This window comes from Podarcis raffonei, chromosome 8 (assembly GCF_027172205.1).
Source record: "Podarcis raffonei isolate rPodRaf1 chromosome 8, rPodRaf1.pri, whole genome shotgun sequence".
NCBI classification, from domain to species: domain Eukaryota; kingdom Metazoa; phylum Chordata; class Lepidosauria; order Squamata; family Lacertidae; genus Podarcis; species Podarcis raffonei.
In genome coordinates, this window is record NC_070609.1 from 3,651,020 (window position 1) to 3,663,275 (window position 12,256).

Sequence of the window (12,256 nt, forward strand, 5' to 3'; positions counted from 1 at the left end):
TTGGACTACTGCAATGCGCTCTACGTGGGGCTACCTTTGAAGGTGACCCAGAAACTGCAACTAATCCAGAATGCGGCAGCTAGACTGGTGACTGGGAGCGGCCGCCGAGACCATATAACACCGGTCCTGAGAGATCTGCATTGGCTTCCAGTACGTTTCCGAGCACAATTCAAAGTGTTGGTGTTGACCTGTAAAGCCCTAAACGGCCTCAAAGGCCCAGTATACCTGAAGGAGCGTCTCCACCCCCATCGTTCTGCCCAGACGCTGAGGTCCAGCGCCGAGGGCCTTCTGGCGGTTCCCTCGCTGCGAGAAGCCAAGCTACAGGAAACCAGGCAGAGGGCCTTCTCAGTGGTGGCACCCGCCCTGTGGAACGCCCTCCCATCAGATGTCAAAGAGATAAATAACTACCTGACATTCAGAAGACATCTGAAGGCAGCCCTGTTCAGGGAAGATTTTAATGTGTGACATCTTAGTGTATTTTTGGTCTTTGTGGAAGCCGCCCAGATTGGTTGGTGAAACCCAGCCAGATGGGCGGGGTACAAATAATAAACTATTATTATTATTATTATTATTATTATTATTATTATTATTATTAAGACCTGGTCGTCGTCCTCTGCCCACCTTCCAGCTTGTCAACATCCTTCTTAAATTGTGGCGCCCAGAACTGGACACAGGACCCCAAGTGTGGCCTGACCAAGACAGAAGAGAGCAGGGCTATTATCCCCTTTGATCTGGACACTAGGACTTCTGTTGATGCAGCCTAGAAGTTGCAGCACAACAACCTCATCAGGTGTGGGGCAAGATTGTACTTGAAGAACTGCAACCTGCCATTTCCTGCCTTGAAACAGGCCCTGTCTGTGGGCACCGGAAGCTCAGCTGCTTTCTGTGGCATCAGGGCCCCTTGGTCTACCAGCAGGGCCTGCTCTGACTGGCAGCTGCCCTGCGGGGCTTCAGGCAGGACTCTCCTTCGGTGGAGGTTTTTAAGCAGAGGTCAGATGGACACCTCCTCTAGCTGTGATGTCTGCATGGCAGGGGGCTGGGCTGGATGACCCCGGGGGTCCCTTCTAACAACAATTCAATAATTATTATTATTATTATTATTATTATTATTATTATTATTATTATTATTTTATTATTTATACCCCACTCATCTGGCTGGGTTTCCCCAGCCACTATGGGCGGCTCCCAACTGAATATTAAAAACACAATACAGCATTAAACATTAAAAACTTCCCTAAACAGGGCTGCCCTCAGATGTCTTTTAAAAGTAAGATAGTTGTTTGTTTCTTTGACATCTGATAGGAGGGTGTTCCACAGGGTGGGTGCCACCACTGAGAAGGCCCTCTGCCTGGTTCCCTGTAAACTCACTTCTCGCAGGGAGGGAGGGAACCACCAGAAGGCCCTCGGCGCTGGACCTCAGTGTCCGGGCTGGATGATGGGGGTGGAGACGCTCCTTCAGGTATACTGGGCTGAGGCCGTTTAGGGCTTCAAAGGTCAGCACCAACGTTATGAATCTAGGATGGGGTAGGCAACCAAAGCCTTCTCAATCCGGCCTGCGGACGGTCCAGGAATCAGCATGTTTTTACATGAGTAGAATGTGTCCTTTTATTTAAAATGTACCGTATCTCTGGGTTATTTGTGGGGCATAGGGATTTGTTCATTATTTTTTTCAAAATATAGTCCAGCCCACAACATGGTCTGAGGGACAGAAAAAGGTTGAAAAAGGTTGCTGACCCCTGATCTAGGTCTTTACCTCTGTCACTGAGCTGTAACCACCCACACCCCTTCATACCTTCCTTCTTTCCGACATCCACCAGGGCTTCCAGCTGTTCCTGAGAGCCATGGGCAGGTAGGATCCTGCTCAGATTGGCAAGGTCGCTCTCGAGGATTGGGCCCAGCACCAAGGCCTGGATGGAGAAGGCTAGGAGCCGGTCCAGCTGATGTCTCACACCTTGAGGGAGAAGAAAGGGGAAGCAGCAGGGTCACTACTGCTAATTAGACTCCACCCCACAGCTAACACCCCTCCTGCCCCAATTTTAATCGAGCATGATTAAGTGGGCACAAGATGTGGGGCACTATATTGGTTATGATTTATGGGGAAAGTTGTGGGAAATAAATATGAATTTCACGGCACGTCGTGCAATCAAATAAAACTCGATGAAAATGGCCCACAGATGGTATTTAACACCCACCAGATTGGGTCATGGGTGGTGCTGTGTGTTAAACCACAGAGCCTAGGACAGAAGGTCAGCGGTTCAAATCCCCGTGACAGGGTGAGCTCCCGTTGCTCGGTCCCTGCTCCTGCCAACCTAGCAGTTCGAAAGCACGTCAAAGTGCAAGTAGATAAATAGGTACCACTCCGGCGGGAAGGTAAACGGCGTTTCCATGCGCTGCTCTGGTTCGCCAGAAGCGGCTTAGTCATGCTGGCCACATGACCCGGAAGCTGTACGCCGGCTCCCTCGGCCAGTAAAGCGAGATGAGTGCCGCAACCCCAGAGTCGGTCACGACTGGACCTAATGGTCAGGGGTCCCTTTACCTTCACCTTTTAGATTGGCGAAAATGTCTTTAAAAAAAGGAAAAGGTCTATTTTGGAAGTGTAATAAAATTGAGGGATCCCTTTTCCACATGTAGTGGTCCTGTAAAGTAATTAAGGAATACTGTATTGCGAAACCATATAGAATGGATTTTTAAAAATATATTTTAAAAAAACTTTCCCCAGAACACCTGAGGTTTTCCTTTTTCTGTCCCAAAAAAGCAAAAGAGTTTATTACTATATGCCACCTCCGCATATAGTATTGGCACAAAGGCGGAGAACAAGTCTAGTACCCACTAAGGAAGAATTGGCAGTGCAAAATGTTCGAATATGCTGAACTGGCTGGTTTGACGAACAGGGTAAGAGAAAACGAAGATAAGGAATATAAGGCGGAATGGGCAATTGGCTATTTTAAGAACCAATCTAGACAAATACGTAGCTTAGCAGGTCTCCAGTAAATCCAGCAGAGCTGAAAGAGGGTATTTAAAAGGTAACAAATTGGATGATTAAAAAGATGTGGATTACGCGGAGTAGCAGAAAAGGAAAGCCAACAGTGTGACGCGGCAGCTAAAAAAGCCAATGCAATTCTGGGCTGCATCAATAGGAGTATAGCATCTAGATCAAGGGAAGTAATAGTGCCACTGTATTCTGCTCTGGTCAGACCTCACCTGGAGTACTGTGTCCAGTTCTGGGCACCACAGTTCAAGAAGGACACTGACAAACTGGAACGTGTCCAGAGGAGGGCAACCAAAATGGTCAAAGGCCTGGAAACGATGCCTTATGAGGAACGGCTAAGGGAGCTGGGCATGTTTAGCCTGGAGAAGAGGAGGTTAAGGGGTGATATGATAGCCATGTTCAAATATATAAAAGGATGTCACATAGAGGAGGGAGAAAGGTTGTTTTCTGCTGCTCCAGAGAAGCGGACACGGAGCAATGGATCCAAACTACAAGAAAGAAGATTCCACCTAAACATTAGGAAGAACTTCCTGACAGCAAGAGCTGTTTGACAGTGGAATTTGCTGCCAAGGAGTGTGGTGGAGTCTCCTTCTTTGGAGGTCTTTAAGCAGAGGCTTGACAGCCATATGTCAGGAGTGCTCCGATGGCGTTTCCTGCTTGGCAGGGGGTTGGACTCGATGGCCCTTGTGGTCTCTTCCAACTCTATGATTCTATGAAAGGAACCAGGAATAGGATGGAAGGGATGTCATATGGTATATGTACACATATGGTACAAAGTTTTAAGTGGGACAGGGGGAGGAGAGGGGGTTAAATATGCTCTCCGTTCCTGTTTTTGCAAACGCAATTTTAAAAAATAGAAACCACAACCCTCTGACCTCCTTACCTTCCAGGTCCCCTTGCCCATCGCCGTCAGAATCCGGGAAGGAGGCCGGGGGCAGGTGGTAGAAGGACGCTTTCTGCCACCAGACCAAGGGTGGTCGCGGCCGTGGCATCGTGACCAAGAGGAGGACGGCCAGGGCGAGCAGGCAGGCAAACAGCGCCCCCAGGAGGCAGAGCAGGGCCTTGCGGACGCCCGGCCAGGGGGCAGACCCCGCCTGCTGGACCACCTCCTCCTGGCTCAGGTAGGTGGGGCTGGGCAGGGCGTGGCCCAGTAAAGGGATGCTCTCGCTGGGCACCTGGGAGGTGAGGACCACGTCTTCCGCTTTGCCCATCCTCTATTCCTTTGACCACAGAGCTGCAGGGAGTCAAAGACAGAGTTGGAAAGAGGGGAGCATTTTGCAGTGGGGAAAACGCAAGTCAGAGCAGTATTTGGGTGTGTGTGTGTGTGTTATGTACTGAAGTTCTCACCCTGGGCCAGCAGGGAGATACTGTAGATAGTTTTCAATCAGGTCCACATATGCAAATAAGGGATTTAAAGTGACGTTCAGTGATTGGATACTTACAGAAAATTGTTACTGTTGCATTGTAGTGGAGCTCTATATAAGCAGGCTGGCTGAACCCTTTAGTTCAGTTCTGTTCTGGCCTGTGAACAAACAAGAGCTGTTTGAAGAATCGCTGTGTCGTCTGATATGTTCACCTACAACTTAACAGTGTGTTTGATTCTGACCAGGGTGGGTTTGATTTAAATCAAATCAATTTTGATCACGATTTCAGTCACTAATCAGGAAGACTTGATTTAAATCACTAGGCAGTAAGACGTGACTTCAATCATTTTTGTACAGAAAGACTCATTCTTGCTGGTACAGTCTTACCTCGGGTTGCGATTGCTGCGGGTTGTGTGTTTTCGGGTTACGGACGTGCCGAACCCGGAATTACCGGAACGGGTTACTTCCGGGTTTCGGCGCATGCGCAGAAGCACTAAATCACACTTTGCGCATTCGCAGAAGCGCTGAATCACGGCACTGCGGGTTGCGAATGTGCCTCCCGTACGGATCACGTTCGCAACCCGAGATTCCACTGTATAATCCTGGTATTTGCAACCAGATGAAGGTTTCATTTTTGGAATCATTATTTTTCAGAGTAGTTTTTACAGTTATATCAAAAATAGCTGATTTGGTTATACTATTAGAAATACAAAGACAGGAAATTATGAAATTATTGTTTATATTTGGAGAACTTTTCTACTGTATTTTATTGGAAGGAGAAAAATAATCATTTCCTTAATAACAATTTATGCAACTAAAACAATAACATTATAGCATATGTATCCATGTTTGTTAACTGATGTGGTTAAACGATTGAAAAAAAACAAAAAACAACAGACTGAGTTTTAGCACACATGAAAAACTTACAACAAATCCTTACTTCCTGATGAATAGCCTTTGGGCTATAATGTAACCTAAATAGAAAACTATCTTTAGAAAGATTTTTCCTCCGAAAGCATTTTATTTTAAAAATTCGATTTAAATAAAAAAACTAATTTAAAAAAATAAATAATAAATAAAACCATTGCTTTTTATCCACCCTGATTCTGAGATGAATCGTGGGATCACAGAATTCTCCTGCCCACAAGACAATGAATGGAGAACTCGAGTGAAGTCTCAACCAAAGAAGAATAGCAACTTAGACTGATGGAATATGCGCAGCTTGCAGATCTAACTTACAGAATAAGAGAACAAGAAGAACGTTCATTTAAAGAAGATGTATACTGAATATACAAGGGGAAATTGTGTACACTTGAAAACATTGGCAGCATTAAGATAAGTGGCTTAGTCCTGCTGGCCACATGACCCGGAAGCTGTACGCCAGCTCCCTCGGCCAGTAAAGCGAGATGAACGCCACAACCCCAGAGTCGGCCACGACTGGACCTAATGGTCAGGGGTCCCCTTACCCTTTACCTTTACATATATGAAATCTTTACATAATGATACATATACATTATATTTGTAAATTCACATTTTCACATTTCATTATGTACCAACATTTATCCATTTCTTATTTCTTGCCCTATGTCTTCCCTCCACCCGTGGAATTATTATTATTATTATTATTATTATTATTATTATTATTATTATTATTATATCTGCCATGGATGCTTAAGCTGCGGTCCCTGCATTGCAGAGGGTTGAACTAGATCACCCTCGGGTCCCTGCTGTGCTTCTATGATCCTTCCTGGAAGGAAGCATGGGGTAACTGTGCCCCTGAAGGACCAGGTGCGCAGCCTGGGAGTCATTTTGGACTCACAGCTGTCCATGGAGGCGCAGGGTAACTCTGTGTCCAGGGCAGCTGTCTACCAGCTCCACCTGGTACGCAGGCTAAGACCCTCCCTGCCCGCGGACTGTCTCGCCAGAGTGGTGCATGCTCTGGTTATCTCCCGCTTGGACTACTGCAATGCGCTCTACGTGGGGCTACCTTTGAAGGTGACCCAGAAACTGCAACTAATCCAGAATGCAGCAGCTAGACTGGTGACTGGGAGTGGCCGCCGGGACCACATAACACCGGTTCTGAGAGATCTGCATTGGCTCCCAGTACGTTTCCGAGCACTATTCAAAGTGTTGGTGCTGACCTTTAAAGCCCTAAACGGCCTCGGTCCTGTATACCTGAAGGAGCGTCTCCACCCCCATCGTTCAGCCCGGACACTGAGATCCAGCGCCGAGGGCCTTCTGGCGGTTCCCTCACTGCGAGAAGTGAGGCTACAGGGAACCAGACAGAGGGCCTTCTCGGTAGTGGCGCCCGCCCTGTGGAACGCCCTCCCATCAGATGTCAAAAGAGATAAATAATTACCTGACATTCAGAAGACATCTGAAGGCAGCCCTGTTCAGGGAAGTTTTTAATATGTAACGCTGTACTGTTTTTAACACTGATTGGGAGCCGCCCAGAGTGGCTGGGAAAACTCAGCCAGATGGGCGGGGTATAAATAATAAATTATTATTATAATTATAATTATTATTATTATTATTATCCTGGTAAGGAAGGGATCTGAGCCGAGAGATAGCTGGAGGTATCGTAACTGGAACAAGGGTGAGAAGGCCTTGGAGACAGGCCCCTCTGGTGGATTTCTTCACAAAGGCAGACACGGGAGCAAAGACAGGCATGTGTGACTTTGGAACGCTGCCTTGATTTTCCCGAAGATCATTAACAGCTGAATTCCTGCTACCTCCGCCTCTTCCCTGGGACGGGGCAGGATTGCCACATAGTCCCTGCATCCTTCGCAAGAAGCATTTTGCAAGACGCCTTTTCGCAACACCCACCTTTACAGCGGCAGGAGGGGTGGCCTTATTAATGAGATCTGCAGGGAGCCTTCAGAGTTCGGGTGTGGCAACTCCCCATTCATTTTCTCATATAAGTAAAGGGACCCCTGACCATTAGGTCCAGTCATGGCCGACTCTGGGGTTGCGGCGCACATCTTGCTCTATAGGCCAAGGGAGCCGGCGTACAGCTTCCGGGTCATGTGGCCAGCAGGACTAAGCCGCTTCTGGCGAACCAGAGCAGCGCACGGAAACGCCGTCTACCTTCCTGCCGGAGCGGTACCTGTTTATCTACTTGCACTTAGACGTGCTTTCGAACTGCTAGGTTGGCAGGAGCAGGGACCGAGCAACGGGAGCTCACCGTTGCGGGGATTCGAACCACCGACCTTCTGATCGGCAAGTCCTAGGCTCTGTGGTTTAACCCACAGCGCCACCCGTGTCCCTTATATATGTATTGTAACATTAATAATGAATAAATGAAAAAAACAAATCCTTCTTTTTCTCTGACCTGAATATTCCAACTCCTATCCTGAGCATTAAAAAAGAGTCAGTGACGATAACAATGATGATACTACCACTTATTTGTGGGAGGTGCTTGGATGACTGCGTTCTTGGACTATGTTCTGAGAGCTGTGGTGAGTATTGCAGAGCTGTTTCAGAATCAGCCCAGGCCTGACTTTGTGCTGCTATGCAGAGACACAACGCCTCTCCTTCCATATTGTGTTACAAGAAAAGATCTGCCACCGACCTGATACATTCCTCAGGGTTTTGCTGAGATGGAGCCATGATAACCTCTCCCCTCCCAATCCTACGCACTTTTACACAGAAGTAAGAGCGCTTCCAAGGGATGCGGGTGGCACTGTGGGTTAAACCACAGAGCCTAGGACTTGCCGATCAGAAGGTCGGCAGTTCGAATCCCCGCGACGGGGTGAGCTCCCATTGCTTAGTCCCTGCTCCTGCCAACCTAGCAGTTCAAAATCACGCCAGCGCAAGTAGATAAATAGGTACCGCTTCGGCGGGAAGGTAAACAGTGTTTCCGTGCGCTGCTCTGGTTCACCAGAAGCGGCTTAGTCATGCTGGCCACATGACCCGGAAGCTGTACGCCGGCTTCCTCAGCCAATAAAGCGAGATGAGCGCCACAACCCCAGAGTCGGCCACGGCTGGACCTAATGGTCAGGGGTCCCTTTAGCTTTACCTTTAAGAGCACTTCCAGAAAGTCACTGTTTGGGGGCAGGATTCAGTCACAGACCTGCGAATTCAGGTTGTGCAATTCAAGCAACAGTTGTGCTCCAACCATGCACCCAGTTCCCAAAATTGGAGGGGGTTTTTTTTGCAATAAGGATGATCTGGACTTGTGTACCAACGTGGCACCTAACATACTGTTGGTATTCCTGAGCAAGATATTATGCAGTGGGTTGTATAAAAATACTGTACAGCAGCTCCTAATAAAAAAAAAAGATTTAAATCAAGTCTTACTGACTAGTGATTTAAATCGTGATGAGTAGAATGTGTCCTTTTATTTAAAATGCATCTCTGGGTTATTTGTGGGGCATAGAAATTCGTTCATTTCCCCCCAAAAAATATAGTCCGCTCCCCCACAAGGTCTGAGGGACAGTGGACCAGCCCACAGCTGGAAAAGGTTGCTGACCCTGGTCTAGTGGGTTTTTGCTGAAAACAAAATGCCTAAATTCTAACACATCCTAGTAGGTACTTTTCTTACAATCTGTTCCTCATTTTGGAGCTCTCTGCTGAGCAATGCTGGTGGCTGGTCTGAAAAATGCTTGTGTTGCATGGATACAGCAGGCTGTGGATGAAATTTACAGTGGACACTGGTGTTGCGAACATGATCCGTGCGGGATGCACGTTCGCAACCTACAGCGTTCGCAACCCGCATCTGTGCACACACGGGTTGTGATTCAGTGCTTCTGCACATGTGCAAAGCGCGATTTAGCGCTTCTGTGCATGTGCGACCGCTGAAACCCAAAAGTAACCCATTCCGGTACATCCGGGTTTCAGCGGTCCGTAACCCTAAAAACTACGACCTGAAGCGGCTGTAACCTGAGGTATGACTGTATATCCCAACTTTTTCTCCAAGGAATTAAAAGTGGCATTTCTGCTTCTCCCCCCACAACAGCCATGTAGAGGTAGGTGAGGCAGAGAGGGAGTTTCGTGGCTGATTGGGGATTTGAACCCAGGCCCTGGCTGTCTATGGAACAAGATGTTTCATATACAGGGGAAATGTGGTCATTTCCAGTCTCTGGATCCAGGAACAATGGGGGCAAAATTAAAATCAGTTTGCATTAAAGGTGGACCTGCCCAATTCACCCTTTCTGGAAAAAATCACAAACCAAAGCCAAACCAACCATCACAATTCACCCTTCTCTGAATTTTTCAACGTAGTTCCTCAGCCAAGTCTCAAGTACAAAATTACATACACCAGCACCTGAATTGTGCACGGAAATGCATTTGCCCGTGCAAATAACACGCCGGAACGCATTGCATTAAGGGAAATTGCTTTGCAAAAATTGTGTTTACTAGGCATAAAATTGCATATGAAAATGTGTGTATCGGGAGAACTTTACACGAAAATGCTGACAAACTGTCGGGAGGCCTTAAAGTAAAATCCCCGAACCGATTTGGAAACGTGCAGCGTGGAATTTAAGATTGGGAAAAGGAGAACCCCAAAATGGACAGATTAACATGTCCCTTGCATAAATTTTTTTCCAGGGAAAAAAGGGGGTGGCTTGAGAAAGAAGCCCCCAGAGACCGCCTGCCGTTCAGGATGCAGTTGCTAAACTGGGGATTTGCCGGGTGGCCTAATAATAATAATAATAATAATAATAATAATAATAATAATTTATTTGTACCTCACCCATCTGGCTGGGTCTCCCCAGCCACTCTGGGCGGCTTCCAACAAAGATTAAAAATACATTAAAATGTATAAGGCACGCTGCCCTTCACCCTGCCGAACCCCCACTCTCTGTGCCTTCACACAAGCTGCAAAATAGGGGAATTATAAATGAGGCCTACCTTACAAGGTTGTTGTGACGGTTATACAGAGGCCATAACTTTTTTGGAAAAACTGGACGCTTTGCCAAATATTGCAATGAAATGGTCCTGCAAAACAGGCGTCGCTCTTACCGTGTTGTGTTCTCTTCTTGCAAAGGAGGCCAGGGAGAATGAGAGTAACAAAAGAGAGTAACAGGCCAGTCTCTCTGAGTCTCCTCCTTCCCTTCCCGGACTCTGGTGGGCTGGGAGGAAGGCAGTAGTGGGTGAAGTCTCTCCCCAGATATCTCTTGCATCCAATGTCCTGGACGGGGGGGAGGGGGCTGGCTGGGAGCTCCCAGGTCCTTGTGAACCATTAGGAGGGGGGTGGCAATATTTCGTCAGCTGTGCAAGCAGGAGGAAAGGCCCCTTCTCCTCACCTTGTCCCTTTCCAGCTATTGACACTCTTTTTCGGGTGGTCAAACGACCAATAGAGAGCAGTCCTCTCTCTGAAGACCCGTTTGGTCCAAAGATCAAAAGCCAGAAGAAGGAGAGGGCTTTTGCAGCTCCCCAGCCCCAGCGAGCCAGTTTGTAACATGCACAAATAAGCCAAGAGACCATGCTGTCTGCAATTTATTTTGGGGAGATTTTTAATTAGGTGCCAGAATTCTGGTTCCTTTGGGGTCTAAATTGCTTTGAGCTATCGGATGATGTCTGTTTAAGTCCTGCTCCAAGCAGGCGTATTGAAAGCAGTCGTTTGAGGAACAGTTGAGGGAGCAAAACAAGCATCCACGTTTAGGGGCAGTACAGTGGTACCTCAGGTTAAGTACTTAATTTGTTCCGGAGGTCCATTCTTAACCTGAAACTGTTCTTAACCTGAAGCACCACTTTAGCTAATGGGGCCTCCTGCTGCTGTTGCGCCGCCGTTGCACGATTTCTGTTCTCGTCCTGAAGCAAAGTTCTTAACCCCAGGTACTATTTTTGGGTTAGCGGAGTCTGTAACCTGAACGTCTGCAACCTGAAGTGTATGTAACCCAAGGTACCACTGTATATCTTTGAATGCCTGATGCTGGGGGGGGGGCACGGAGGGCTGTTAACCTTTCATGTGGATTTCGCAGAACGACCGAGACTTAATGAAGTGTATCTGAAGGAGCGTCTCCACCCCCATCATTCTGCCCCCCTCTGGCGGTTCCCTCCCTGGGAGAAGCCAAGTTTCAGGGAACCAGGCAGAGGGCCTTCTTGGTGGTGGCACCCGCCCTGTGGAACGCCCTCCCACCAGATGTCAAAGAGAACAACAAGTACCAGACTTTTAGAAGACATCTGAAGGCAGCCCTGTTTAGGGAAGCTTTTAATGTTTGATACATTACTGTATTTTAATACAGTGGTACCTCAGGTTATATACGCTTCAGGTTACAGACCCTGCTAACCCAGAAATATTACCTCGGGTTAAGAACTTTGCTTCAGGATGAGAACAGAAATTGTGCGCTGGTGGCACAGCAGCAGCAGCGGGAGGCCCCATTAGCTAAAGTGGTGCTTCAGGTTAAGAACAGTTTCAGGTTAAGAACGGACCTCCAAAACAAATTAAGTACTTAACCCGAGGTACCACTGTATTTTGTTGGAAGCTGGCCAGAGTGGCTGGGGAAACCCAGCCAGATGGGCAGGGTATAAATAAATTATTATTATTATTATTATTATTATTATTATTATTATTATTATTATTTCCAGCCCAACTTCCTGTCAGCCTGGTCTACCTCACAGGGTTGCTGTGGGGGATTAAATGAGGCAGGGTTTAGGAAAAGCATCCGCCCAAGTCCTTCACATGAGACTTCAACAATTCAGTCCTTGCAATGCCAAACTTTGACGCACGCACACATTCAAGGGTCTGGAAACCAAGCCTGGTGAGGAACGGTTGAAGGAGCTGGGTATGTTGGCTGAGAGTTGGCTGAGAGTATGGCTGGGTATGTTGGCTGAGAGTTGGCTGAGAGGAGATAGGATATCAAAATATCTCAAGGGCTCCCACGTGGAAGACGCAGCCAGGTTGTTTCCTACTGCTCTGTAGGGGAGGGCCAGACTCAATGGCTTCAAATGACAAGGA

The 12,256-nt window shown here is 47.5% G+C and overlaps 1 protein-coding gene across 1 annotated transcript in view; it reads right to left on the reverse strand.

Annotated features, from left to right (window-relative positions):
* The window catches only part of LOC128418220 (4F2 cell-surface antigen heavy chain-like), a 29,441-nt gene extending 19,087 nt beyond the window's left edge, over positions 1–10,354 (reverse strand). Inside the window, exons 1-3 of the mRNA XM_053397688.1 lie at positions 10,318–10,354; positions 3,873–4,223; positions 1,793–1,951 (exon numbers count right to left, since the gene is read on the reverse strand). Coding sequence (XP_053253663.1) covers positions 1,793–1,951; positions 3,873–4,200 — 487 coding nt within the window. The 5' untranslated portion in view covers positions 4,201–4,223; positions 10,318–10,354. The remainder of the gene's footprint in view (positions 1–1,792; positions 1,952–3,872; positions 4,224–10,317) is intronic.
* Between the last annotated feature and the right edge of the window lie 1,902 nt (positions 10,355–12,256).